Source organism: Tasmannia lanceolata, unplaced genomic scaffold (genome assembly GCF_043159265.1).
Source record: "Tasmannia lanceolata isolate RefF3 unplaced genomic scaffold, GAP_Taslan_0.1 ptg000003l, whole genome shotgun sequence".
Taxonomy (NCBI): Eukaryota; Viridiplantae; Streptophyta; class Magnoliopsida; order Canellales; family Winteraceae; genus Tasmannia; species Tasmannia lanceolata.
Window position 1 is genome coordinate 51,491,561 of NW_027518680.1, and position 13,833 is coordinate 51,505,393.

General features: G+C 49.0%; 1 protein-coding gene across 1 annotated transcript; it reads left to right on the forward strand.

Annotated features, from left to right (window-relative positions):
• Positions 1-385: 385 nt before the first annotated feature.
• On the forward strand, positions 386-2,361 carry LOC143862948 (Tetratricopeptide repeat (TPR)-like superfamily protein). The gene has a single exon (XM_077373853.1). It carries the CDS (start codon positions 491-493, stop codon positions 1,787-1,789), a length of 1,299 nt encoding a protein of 432 aa, XP_077229968.1. The 5' UTR covers positions 386-490; the 3' UTR covers positions 1,790-2,361.
• Positions 2,362-13,833: the final 11,472 nt, after the last annotated feature.

Genomic DNA, 13,833 nt, shown 5'->3' on the forward strand with positions numbered 1-13,833 from the left:
AATTAACAACACCCTTGTTGTGTATATAACACCTGTCTCTAGAATTTTTTATTAACTTAATACAAAAATGAATTGATGGTATTTTCGTTGCCCTCAGTTCATCAGAGATGTGGCACGTGTGTTTGTTACAGTTCCCATTAGGGAAATGACATAAGCACGGCCATGTTTTTATAATTGCATAAACCTAGCTTGTCTTTTCATTTTTAATTGGCTTGTGGGAGCTTTTTTAGAACAATAACAACCTTTGACAGGTCTTTAAATAATAAAAGACAAGTTGAGTTAGTGCAAATATAAAAACATGGTTGTGCCCCTTCAGTGTATTAATTAGTAATTACTACTATTTTACACTTGTAGAAGGGGTGTCCCAAGTAAGAATGGGGGGAGATATATTTGAAAATCAGAAAACCCTTGCACATTCATTATATTTGAATTTCCTGTTTTGGGTTTCTTCCTTACCTTCTCCAACATTGAAATAAAATTCCCCCCTGATATGCACTTACGAGCTTTGCCATATTTTCCATTTTCCCGACAAATTCACAATAATTTGTTTGAATTCGATGCAATATTAAAGCGTCTCTGTTTTTCTGGAAGATTAAAAGAAGCAGTTGAGCTCTTGTACCAGAATAACTCTCAAATCCATCCACAGACCTACGCTTTTCTATTGCAAGAATGCATACATCGGAAAGAACTGAAACGAGGCAGACGAATACATTCACATATGATAATTTCTGGGTTTGTTCCTGATCAATATCTGATGACTAAACTGCTCATATTATATGCTAAAAACAAAGATTTGGAAACTGCCCACCAACTGTTTGATGAAATGTCTGAACGAAATTTAGTCTCTTGGAATGCTATGATTTCCGGGTATGTTCAGAAGGGTCTAGAAGAAGTGGGTTTAAATCTTTATTATCAAATGCGAAAAGCTGGTTTGAAACCCGATCAGTTCACGTTCGCTTCTATCTTTCGGGCGTGTGCCGGTTTGGCAACACTAGAGAAGGGGAAACAGGTCCATGGGGTTATGATTAAGAGTCATATTAAGTGTAATGTTGTTGTTAGTAGTGCTCTTGTTGATATGTATTTTAAATGTAGTAGTCCTAATGATGGTCGTCGGGTTTTTGATAAGTCATCGGAGAGGAATGTTGTTATGTGGACTGCTTTGATCTCTGGTTATGGCCAGCACGGGCGAGTAGAAGAAGTTTTGGTGCTGTTTAATAAGATGATAAATGAAGGTTTGAGGCCAAATTACGTTACTTTTGTGGCAGTTCTTTCTGCTTGTAGCCATGGAGGTTTGATTAGTGAGGGTTGGAGGTATTTTTCGTTGATGGAAAGAGAGTATAAAATTAGAGCAAGAGGGGAACATTGTGCTGCCATGGTGGATCTTTTGGGCCGTGCCGGGAGGTTGGACGAGGCTTATGAGTTTGTTCAGAGGTTACCTTGCAAGGAACACTCTGTAATTTGGGGTGCTTTACTTGGTGCTTGTAGGATTCATGGAGACATTGAACTTGTAAAGATTGCTGCAAAGCGGTTTTTTGAATTAGAAACGGAAAATGCAGGGAAGTATGTTGTTTTATCAAATACATATGCTGCTTTTGGATTGTGGGAAAATGTCACCGAGGTGAGAGAAAGGATGAGGATATGGGGCGTGAGAAAGGAGCCTGGATGCAGTTGGATTGAGATTGGGAGAGAAGTTCATACCTTTCTTATTGGAGACAAATCTCATGAACAGACGGAGCAGATATATGAGATGATCAAAGAACTGGTTAGTGTTTTAAAGGACACGAATTAAATTCCCAATATAGAGGACCACTCCTAAATAAAAGGGATTTCACAGTGAATTCTTTCTTGGATCATTGCTTGTACACTAGGCCTGAGATAAATAAAAATTCGAATCTCTTTGTAAAGAAGATCTTTTGTCTCATGGTAGCATGCTCCAGTACCCTTATGAAACTTTCGTGATTGGGTTAGCCATACACTTCACATGTTTCCAGCGATTCACATGGCATCACCCAATGATGCAAGTCTTGGATAAGAATCTACAACACACTAGAACGCCCTCGTTAACAATCCTTTAGTCCGACATCATCTAGTGTTCATCGAACAACGTGATATCTCACACTGGCTAAATCCTTAACCCTTCCTCCTCTTACTAAGACTACAGAATGTTCATGTGAATTATGATCAATACTAGGTACATAAGCAGTGATTTCAAATCCGGAGGTTAATTGTACTTTGGCAACTTTATGTAAGTTAGAGTTTGATTTTTTAGGGGGTGATTGTGGCAAAGCTGAAAGAGAAGTCACTGACACTCTACAGTTGGTAGTAGGGTTGTTTGGAAATTTTGTAATTATTTGTATACGTAATAGATGTTGGATGGGAGTATCTGGATATATGTGATGATCAAAGAACCGGTTACTGATTTAAAGGAAGCGGTCAATTATAAAATTGGCTATCATTCAGAAAAAAAGGGAGCAGGTTACATTCCTAAGATAGAGTCACTGCTACTTATATGGGATTTCACAGTGAATTCTTTGTCGGATCATTGCTTGTACATTAAGTATGAGATGAATAAAAATTTGGCAAAATAACGTTTGAAATCATAACCCAAATCTTGTAGGAAAATGATCTATTGGTTTCCTATGTGATACTATAAAACGGACTGGGAGAAGTTATGATTTTGAGATTCTTCATTCCTATGCAGAAAATACAATCTTTGCTCTCCTGTTGGAAATAATCATTGATGTACCAAGTTGCAGCCAAACGACAGACAATATCATTCAACATCAAGGAATTTATATGAAGCTTAGAATGTGGTGATATATATATATATATATATATATATATATATATATATACACACACACACAATTTTCCAGCTTTTAGAAGAGAACGGCATTCTCTATAATTTTGTGTATAACAGATGAAGTAGGAGTTCCACAGCTTCGGGTTAAATACTGTCATGCTCAAAAACTTCAGTTTTGCTTAAATGACAACTGATGGTGTCTGAATCCGGGTCTGCGATCGCGCGGTCGGTAGAGGGCCTCCGCGGGGTCTGCAATCACAAACAAAGGGGGTCAGGGGGTCCGGAGTGGGTCCCGGACGACCACTTCGACACCCAAGTAAGATCCTTCGACCAATCAATATAAAGAACAGCGAGAGGGGGAAGGGAGTTTCGATCGGGGTTGCCAGGGCCAGTGCACGGGCTCTTTTCTGGGTGTGTGAGTGAGTGGGTCGGAGGGGACTAGCAGGGAGAATAGGATCGAGCTCCTAGCCTCCTCTGTTGTTGCCTCGCCTCTTTTTTCGGTGTTGCGGAATGGGGAATTTCATCTTGAGGTGGGGGGTGGAGACTACTGCTCCCAAATCTCTTAGAGCAAGGCGTCCAATGATGGCGCTGTAAGTGAATGGTATATCTACGACCAGGAAGGTGGTCAGGATGGTTTTTTGGAGGGGGTGTGTCCCGAAGGTTACGGGTAAGTCGATCTTGCCGTCGACCCGTACGGACGCACCAGAGAACCCGTAGATAGAGTATTCCGCGGGTCCCAACCTTTCTTTGCCCAGTTTCATTTCTTCGAAAGTCTCGAGGTGTAGCACGTTGACGGAGCTCCCTGTGTCCACCAGGATACAGGGCGGTACCCAGTCTCTCGAAGACGGGGACGGGGTTTCTGCCAGCCTGCCTCTCGTCGGCACGTGGCCTTATGGCCCTTCGGCCGTCGTTTTTCCTTTCATTGGGGCCGGGCTGATTCTGTTCTCTAGCGCAAGCTTCTTCTGCTCGTACGAACTTATCATCCTTGGATTCAAGTTCCTGTAGGTCCCGTGGTATGCTTTAGTGTGGCGACCGCTATTTGGACGTTCATGTTAGAAAGTTGGGCTAATTCGGCGTTGAATTTCAACATGAAGTCTCTTAGGGTCTCGTTTCTTCCTTGCCGGAGGGCTAAGAGGGCATCCGCTGGATCACGGCGGAGGCGGTTGTTGGTGAACCTTGCGCTGAACTTCCTCCCAAATTCGTGGAAGGATGCGATGGAGTCGGGCTCCAATCTCATGTACCAGTCGTTGGCGGTTTTTCTTAGTAGGGACGCGAAGGCTCTGCACATGAATCCGTCCGACGCGCCTCGGAGCGTCATTACCCTTTTGAAGGTTTGGAGGAACTCGAGGGGGTCTGTGCTTCCATCGTACAGACCGAAGCGGGGGAGGTCTATGCCTGCTTCTGCTGGGGTTTTTAAGATCTCCGAGGTGAATGGGGATGCCGTCTCCCTTTCCCACTCATCGAGGATGCCATGGGCGTAGGGTTTTTTCATTTCTAGTTTTACCTCCCGGATCTGTCTTTGTAGGTCAGCTATCGGGTCCACGCCGGGCGGGCTGAGGTTGCCACTTTTTCCGCCCGAGTCAGGGGCGGTTCCTGGAGGCGGGTAGCTTGGACAGGGGGAGCGTGGCTATTCGTAGCCTGCCTCCCGCTGTCTCGCTGGTATCCCCTAGTTGCGGGGGGCAGAGGGCTATTTGCTGATGGGGACGGCGTCCGGCGAGTCGGTGCTCGCTTTCGCCGGGGATGGTATTCCCCTGGTTGTTCCTCGTTGCCTTCGTCATAGGCCTCTGTCTGGTCCTGCGTTGTCGGGGGCCTCTCCGGGGCCGGAGGAGGCAAGCGTTGGAGTAGTTCTCGGCGAAGTTCGTTGAACATCTCCATGGTGGGGACCATCTGCGGCGTGCTAGAGGAGGGTTGGTGTCGGCCCGAGGGCGGTGAGTTGGGTTCTTGGGAGGTTGAGGTGCTGGTTTGTGCGCGTTGAGCCTGGCTTCGGGTCATTACCCCCATTTCTTGCTGTTGGGTGTGGTTTCTCATCGCCATAAGGCGTTCAGTACTCGACGAGTCCCACGGATGGCGCCAATATGATGGCGTCTGAATCCTGGTCTGCGATCGCGCGGTCGGTAGAGGGCCTCCGCAGGGTCTGCAATCACAAACAAAGGGGGTCAGGGGGTCCGGGGTGGGTCCCGGACGACCACTTCGACACCCAAGTCAGATCCTTCGACCAATCAATATAAAGAACAGCGAGAGGGGGAAGGGAGTTTCGATCGGGGTTACCAGGGCCAGTGCGCGGGCTCTTTTCTGGGTGTGTGAGTGAGTGGGTCGGAGGGGACTAGCATGGAGAATAGGATCGAGCTCCTAGCCTCCTCTGTTGTTGCCTCGCCTCTTTTTTCGGTGTTGGGGAGTGGGGAATCGGTCTCTCCCCTCTCCCAGAGGGCCAACCTCCCTCCCCTTTTAAAGGGTGGTGTGCGGCTCTTTTCATCATTATGGAGGAAAAACCTTCCTTTGCAGGATTGGGCCGTCCCTCTGTCTTGCCGGCGCTCGTGGCTTTGGCGGCCATTTCCTTCCATAATTTGTGATGATGAGGCCTGGGCAGCGAGAGGGCGACACGTGTCATGAATGTGTGGTTTTTGCCGTTTTCCAACGCCATTCTTCATGATGGTTGAGCTCTGCTCGTGCATGGATGACACGTGGCGATATCTGGGAGCGTAGCCGTGTTTGTGCCCCATCAACAACTGTTTGGATATCCAAACTGAATGGAAAATACAAGTCATAGGGATCAGGAATAATCCTACATGCAATACACGGCTGGCAAGTAAATTTTTGTAGGCATTATTGAGATTAAAGGTTCTGAAGGAGGATTTTGGGAGTAACGTATGCTTGCTTTTTGTAACTTGAAAACTTTTTTGTTGAAGATAGAAGATCAATACAACAATCTAGCCATACGCTTGGTTAGATTCAACAGAAAGGGTGATGAGAATGAATAGTCTTCTTGTAAATTCATGGCCTCTTCAATCTTTTCCAATACCTCTGCTATATTTAGGAGATTCTAAGGAAAATGTGACACCCATTTCAGTGAAATATTAAGCAATGGAAATGCCTCCATGCTTCCCTACTTTGTCCAAAATTTAACTGGTCCATTCCTCCTTTACCATGGTCTTAACCCATTTGATAAGCTCTAAGCCATTTTTTCTACTGTTTTCCCTGTTAAGTAACTTGAGAGTAAAGGCCCCAAAATTGAATACCTCGGTCTTCTCTGTTAACCTTTACTCAGGATCTATATAGCCATTGCAGGAATAAAGTAATGCCCTTCTCGGATCAGTGGTTCCTCATTGTTTCTTTAAAACATTACAAAGCTTGAGATTCCCATGAGGGACACTTTCATCTTCGTCTTTCTTGTGTATATAGTCCAATGCCCTTTCATTTTCTCCGGAATTTACAACAACAAAAATTGCAAAGCATCCCTGACTTCGGTATTGACACCCCTCTATTTGGATTCCCCGAGTTTTGCTGAGACCCTCACATCATTTTTTTGATATGCACTAACTCACTTCGTCTCAGTATTTAAGGAGCTGTTAAGTGACTATTACATTCCCCAAGACAGCTCTTGCAAGCTAATTAAAGAAAAAAGACAGGTAGGTCGGTGCACTAATCAAAACATGGTTGTGCCAATAACATTTCGAGAAGAAAAAAGATCATTTGTCCCACCCCTACTCTTACCCAAGACCACCCCTTTGTAGAATGAAAGAGAGTAAAAAATACACTAAAAAGGGTGGCTGTCCCGAGTAGAAAAGGGGGCGAAATATGTCATTTCCCTCTTAAAAGCCCACCAAACTAGGGCTTTTGAGGGGGATCCCAATTTTCGTGAGGAAGGGGGTTGGATTTTTCAGCCGCAAGAGAGGAAGAGAACGAGAGAGCAGAGATTGAGGGAGAGAGGAGGATTGCAGAGAACTATGGGAGGGTTTGCTTGTTTCGAGGTCAGCCACCGCCTTCTTCTTCTACTTCCATCATCTACCACCACCTTCTTCTTCTCCCCTATGATGGCGTCTGAATCCGGGTCTGCGATCGCACGGTCGGTAGAGGGTCTCCGCGGGGTCTGGAATCACAAACAAAGGGGGTCAGGGGGTCCGGGGTGGGTCCCGGACGACCACTTCGACACCAAGTCAGATCATTCGACCAATCAATATAAAGGACAGCGAGAAGAGGAAGGGGTTTGATCAGGGTTACCAGGACCAAAACGCGGGATCTTTTCTGGGTGTGTGAATGAGTGGGTCGGAGGGGACTAGCAGGGAGAATAGGATTGAGTTCCTAATCTCCTCTGTTGTTTCCTCGCCTCTTTCTCCGGTTGTTCTGCGAGAGCTGAGAATGGGGGAAGTCTTTCTAAAAACGTGGGTCCTTTCTCTTCTTCCTTTCCCCCCCTTTTAAAGGGAGGTGCGCGGGCCTTTTCATCATTATGGAGAGAAAACCTTCCTTTGCAGGATTGGACTGTCCCCCTGCTCCGCCGGCGCACGTGGCTTTGCCGGATATTTCCTTCAATAACTTGTGATGATGAGGCTTGGACGGTGAGAGGGCGATATGTGTTATGATTGTGTGGTCTTTGCCGTTTTCCAAATCCTTTCTTCATGATGGTTAGGCTTTACTTGTGCATGGACGACACGTGGCGATATCTGAGAGCGACGCCGTATTTGTGTCCCATCATAACTCCCCCTTACTCCTTTGGTCCATTTGGATGGGCCAAGGGAGTAACGTTTCGTTCGAGCGACGTCATGATGAGGGCATTTATGGGGGCCCCGGAGTACGAGGAGATGTGCCGTTTTATCCGGCGGCCGTCCCCGGGAAGCGGTGGCGTCGTTAGCTGGGTTGCCTTGTTTCGAGGCACCAGGATTCCTTTCTTGAGCTTAAAAAGGGAAATTACCCTGGCGCTTTGTTGTGGCTCTCTGTCCCCCCCCTTTTTTTTGTAGTAGGCGTTCTTTCGTGCCTTCTTCAACAACATGTCTGGTTCTCCTTCGCGAGTCAGGGGCAAGGCCTGTCTTCCCCAGGAATCGTCGAGTGACCCTGACTTGTCTTCCGATCCGGAGGAGGACCTTGCGGCTAGTCGGAAGAAGGCTAGGAGGAACTCGGGCCCTTCCTCGGGCTCCCCCCCCCCTTCGCCTTTCCTCCCTGCCTAGGGAAGACAAGTCGTCTCGGTCCCGTGTCGCCAGGGAGTGGTCATTTTTCTCCCAAGCCTATCACCAGGGAACGGAACTGCGTGGCCGTGTTTCGAAGATGGGTAAGGAAATCGAGGACTTGAAGCGAGAGAACGAGGCTTTGCAGAAAAAGGTTCGCTTCCTCAATGAGCAGCTGTTTGAATATGAGGTGGACCCCCTGCTGGAGAGCTCCTGGGAGGAGGAGGGGAACCCTTCGGGAGAGGAGTCTTCTTCCGATTAGTCCCTGACCTTTCCTGTTTTTCTGCGTGTTTTTCTTTCTGCCCCTTTCCTATCGGGGATTTTGGGGCCTGCGTGCCCTGTTTCTGTTTCTTGTTTCCCTTTCTTTTTGTAGGCCTGTAGGCCAGGAGGATGTGAATGGACCATCTTTATGAATTGGTGCCGTGTCTCTTTGTGTTGCTTTTTCCATCTGTTTGATATAAATTATCTTTGTTGTGAGCATTTGTGATGTTCTGTCCGAACCTGAGAGGGATTCCGAGCCTTTTCCTAGCACGTTTAATTTCCTTCGCCTGTTGTGTCCGTGCGCCGTGGCCCCGGGCCTGGGTGTGCGCTTCTCCTCTGGCGCGATTGAGATCGGACCCCTCTGCTTGGTTGCCTACCTCCGGGCCCCTCCCTCTTATTCGGTGGGGAGGGGTCGGAAGTGACTTGTGATGATGAGGTTTGGGTGGCGAGGAAGTAACATGTGTCAGGTTCGTATGGTCTTGCCGTTTCCCATCGCCTTTCTTAATGAAGATTAGGTTGTATGGGTGTAGGGGCGACACGTGGCGAGACCTGAGAGCAGCGCCGTTTTTACGTCCCATCATAATACTACCTTTGGTCCATTGAATGGCCCAAGGAATATCGTGATGAGAGCATTTATGGGAGCCTTGGGGTACGAGGGGACGTGCCGTTTTGTTCGGCAGCTTCTTCCCGAGGATTTGTGGTGCCATTACGCGGTGCCGGTTGGTCATCCAATCGGAAACGGACACGCGTAGGGCGGATTGCTTCGTTTTCCTATCCAAGGGTCTCCCACAGGGTTTATAAGGGGTGAGTCCTTCCGTTTTTTAGGCAGATTGCCTTTTTACTCCTCTTTCCCTTTTTGTTTTCTTTTAGCCTTTCTTCGGGTTTGTCGGAGATGTCGTTGTCTTTCCAGGGTCTTTCTATAAGCGGCGAGGGGAGAGTTGCTATCGAGGGGAGTCCTCCCAGTAGCTCCGAGATAAACCCTGATGGGTTGGGGCCTCAGTGAAGAATTTCTGAGCGTTCTCCTCGTTCTCCCCTTTACGAGAGGGAGTCCCATGAAGCTTTCGTTCATCGCCACCGCTCGTTCTTCTCTCATGTCCATTGTAGGGAAATGGAGGTTTGTAGCCGGATGATCGACATGGATCGAGAGATAGCGGCCTTGCGTGCGGAGAATGATTTGTTGAGGAACTGGGTGCGGTGGTTAAATGACCAGACCCGATTTGCTGAGAATCGACGTTGGGGGAGCTCTTCGGAGGAGGAGCATAGTGATAAGGAGCTTTCCGATGCGGAAAACTCCTTCAGCAGCCAGTCGCTCTGAGTTGGGGGCGGTGGGGTGAGCGGGATTTTGGAGGAGGCTTTTCCCCGCCCCCTCTCTTTTTTTGTTGTTGGGGGCCTTGGGGGCCCGGGCCTGCGTGCCCTTATCTTTTTGTTTTCATTTTCCCCTTTTTGTAGGCCCGTGGGCCAGAAGGAAATAGTTATGAATGGCTCTTTTTTGGCTTTTTACGACTTGTATCTTATGTTTGCTTTCCCTTCGCATGTTTGCTTTCTCGGGCGACCCGAGCCCTTGTCGCTGTGCTTGGTATTTTTTCGTTTGGTGGTATTGTACGTTGGACCCTTGTGACGTGCCCCAAGCCTTTCCTGACCGTACGCGGCATTTTCCATCTTGTGGATTCGTATGCCGGCCCTTGTGATGGGGTCTGAATCTTTTGCCGTCGTACGTGGTATTTTCCATCTTGTGGATTTGTATGCCGGGCCCTTGTGATGGTCCCGAGTCTTTTGCCATCGTACGTGGTATTTTTCATCTTGTGGATTCGTATGCCGGGCCCTTGTGATGGGTCCCGAGCCTTTTCCCATCGTACGTGGTATTTTCCATCCGGACCCTCCTTTTTTCCTTAGGTGGGGAGGGTTTTAGGGATGGCTTACTGGGGAAGTTACTTAGCGGTAGGGGTAGCGACGTCTTTTCAGTATGGCGCTTCGATTTTTTGCGGTTCCCTTGAATTTTCCAACCGGCGCCACGTGTGCGCGTCCCATCGGATTAGAAAGGAAGGGAGATCAATCGACGCGTGTCGAAACTCTAGCCCTTTTTAAAGCCTTTTTGGGGATTTCATTCTTTGTCTTATTTCTTCGTCTTCCTCGGGTGAAACGGGCTTTCTTCCGCGGCGATTTTCTACGTATTGCTCTTCACCAACCTTCTTCTGGTTTTTCTTCGTTTGTCTGCCCTGGTGAGTTCTGTACTTTTTATTCCATCCGACATTTGATTGTTTTACGATGTCTGTCGCAACCGTTTCTCAGAGTCCCTCTTCTGGGTCGGTAGAAGTAGTGGAGAGGGCTCCGCCAAGAAAAAGGAGGCGGTTGTTCGTAGAGGGAGGGGGCGGCGACTCTCGAGATGTACAGCAGCCTACAGAGTTGAAAGATAGCTCCGGGGCTTCTGGATCATCGGTGGGGGCCGCTCCTTCGGAATCTCCTGCTCGTGAGGCGGAGATTAGGGACATTCGGTTTGGTGCCGTTATTCGTCCCGGTCAGGTGACGTGTTTTAGGAACACTTTGGGAGAAGGGGCGGCGGAGAAGATTAGGAGGGAGTTTCACATTCCCGATGATTATGGGATTAGGGTTCCATCCTTTGCAAAGGGGGTGTGTGAGGGTATCACGGAGGAAGAGGTAGCTTTCTAAGTGGAGGCTTTCCGGGCAGGGATTAGGTTTCCGCTCTTGGGTATTATAGTGGAGGCCCTCGAGTTTTACCGGGTGGCCCCCTCCCAACTGTCGCCTAATAGTTGGCGCACTCTTTTGGCCTTTTTGGCCAAGGCGGGTCTTCTCTAGATTCAGCCTACCCTCGCTCTGCTCTGGGGTTGTGTTGCCCTTAGCCCGTTGGTGAAGAGGGAGGACAGCTGGTTATATCTGACTCAGCGTCCTCAGGTGAAAATTGCGGCGAACTTGCCTTCTTCCATTAAGAAGTGGAAGGAGGAGTATGTGTTCATCACTCCTCCATCGGACGTTGCCTGGGGCTTTCCTCGCTCTTGGAGGCGCTCCGTTGAGTGGCGAAGGAAGTCCCTCCCCGACGAATCTGATTGCAGCAAGTTTGACTTGGGGAAGCTCACCTCTGGGGAGGCTATTGATGTTTCCGAGTTTAGATGGGAAAGGGGTCTGAAGAGGCTCGGTTTGCTGGGAGCTGTGGAGAGGAGGGCCCGCTGTATGGGTGAGGGAACGGGGGAGAGTTCCGCCAGCCATCGTGGTGAGCCTTTTTCCCTGGGTTTGTCTATATGCGCCTTGAGCATATATTTTTTTTTTTTTTGGGTTGCTTTTTTTTTCTGTTCTGAGTGTTTGTTGTTTTTCTGTTTTTGGCGGCAGGTATGTCTTCTTCTGGTGATGCTGGCAGAGGGAAGGGGGTCGTGGCGGCGACGAAGGGTCTGGTGAGTCGTAGGAGGATCTCCTCCGATTTTATGGCCGCGGCCAGGCTTGGTCGGTCGCAGGCTAGGCTTCCTGCATCCGCGCCATCTAGCTCCTCTGGTCGATTGATCGGAGAAAAGGGGACGGCCATGTCTCCTCGCTGAGAGTTGGAGCCTTTTGCCAAGAGGGTTGTCCCTTCTGGCGCTGGATAGGGGGATGCTAGCCGTGCGGCGCGTCCTCCTGCCTTTACGGAGGACGTGCCGAGTCGGATCGAGGGGGCGGTTATGACCAAGCTTCTTTTGGAGCGGGTGGAGCTTCCTTCGTAGTGCTTCCAGGCGCGGGGAGAGCTGCTTAAACCTGACTGGAAGATTGGCGTCGAGGATAGCGTTCTTACGAATCCCCGGGTTTTGGGGTGGAGCTAGGGGTGGCAACCGCCCTTCCTGGCGATGAGGCTGAGTTAGAGGGCTTCGATCGTAGGGCCCTGGGGGCTCAGTACTTTCAGTCGACATCTTGCGTAAGTACCGGGTGGCCGGTTTTTCTACTTGTGCTTCGTTTTTAAGATCGCAAGTTGGAAGTTTTCTGATGGTTTGCTTTTTGCAGTCTCAAAGTTATGCCAGGAAGATGGTGCAGTACCTGCTCGAGGACGAGTCTGAGATAGGTGCTTTTGAGGAGCGAGTCCGGAAGCTGAGTGAGGACTTGGACAAGGCCCGGGCAAAAAAAGTGGCGTTTGATGATACTGTTGCTCAACTCCGGGCGGACCTCCGAACAACCATAGAAGGGAGAAGCCGTGCGGAGGACAAATTGGCGGTGGTTCGACGAGCGCATGCCAGGGAACTGGCGAAGGTGCGGGACGAATGGCGCGACTCCGAGGAGTTTCTCAAGGCCGCGGCCGCGTTCAGCGTGGACATTGAGATCGATGCTTTTGCTGAATGCCGGCGGCGTGTTCAAGAGGTCGATCCTTCCTTCCCTCTCGACAAGCTGATGCACGAGGCCGAGGAAGGTGTTCCGGAGGATCTTTTGCCGATACCAGTGGAAGCACAGGAGTTGGTCGGGGAGCAGGTGGCTGCCTTAGTAGATCTTGTAGTCGCTGAGACTTCTGAGGGGGCTCAGTGATGCCAGGATGCCCTTTGGATTTATGTTTCTTCTTTTCTTTATGGTTCTACGTGGGGTCTGTAATAACTTTTTGAATTCTCCTTCTTTTCTTCTTCTCTCCTTCATTCTTTTATATATATATATATAATGTGCTCCGGGTCATTCGAGCCTTTTGATATTGAATTTCAATTTGATCGCCGAGAATATTTCTGGTGCACCCCATGGGGCGTCTTGTATGTGGAAGGACTATCTTCCCCTCGAGTGATCGGTTCGGGGTTAATGTGTCCCGCCTGCCCTTAAAGGGGAGGTCTTTTTTTTCATGGAGAGCGTTTTAGGGTATTTTCGGGGGGATCGGCCCCGATGCTACCTATGTCTTACTCCTTGTCTTTTTTCATGGGGAGCGTTTTAGGGTATTCTCGGGGTGGTTGACCCCGATGCTACCTCTGTCTCACTCCCTGTCTTCTTTCGGACCCTTTATTTATCGTGGGCCGGAAAGTGGAGATGCGCGTGGCTCAGGTAGAAATGCTATTCCATTGATTTTGTAAAAGGAAAAAAACACAACTTTGCTTCTAGTAACCACAAAAAGGAAACAAACAAAACATTTGTCATATCTTAACAGAAAAAAACACGGACCTTACGTTACCTTTTCATTGGCAAAATTCTCGGAGGTTATCCATGCTCCAACTTCGAGGGACTGGGGTCCCGTCGAGGCACTCCAGCTGGTAGGCCCCAGGGCGGAGTGCTCGAACGACCCTGTAAGGTCCTTCCCATTTAGGTACGAGTAATCCGGCGTTGCGGGGGTCGGATACCTCCGCCCGTCGTAGTACCAGGTCTCCGGGTTTTACCGAGCGCTTTTTTACTCGGGCGTTGTAGTATCGTGCCACCCTTTGCTGGTAGGAGGCGGTTCGGAGGAGGGCTCGCTCTCTTTTTCGAGCACGAGATCAAGAGTGTTCCGGAGGAGCTCGGAATTTCCTTGTTCGTCATAGTTCTCCGTGCGGAAGCTGGAGAGGCCGATTTCTAGCGGAATGACCGCTTCAGCCCCGAAGGTTAAGCTAAAAGGGGATTCCCCAGTTGCGGTCCGTGGCGTTGTTCGGTAGGCCCAGAGGACGCTAGGGAGTGCTTCTACCCAGTTTTTTCCAG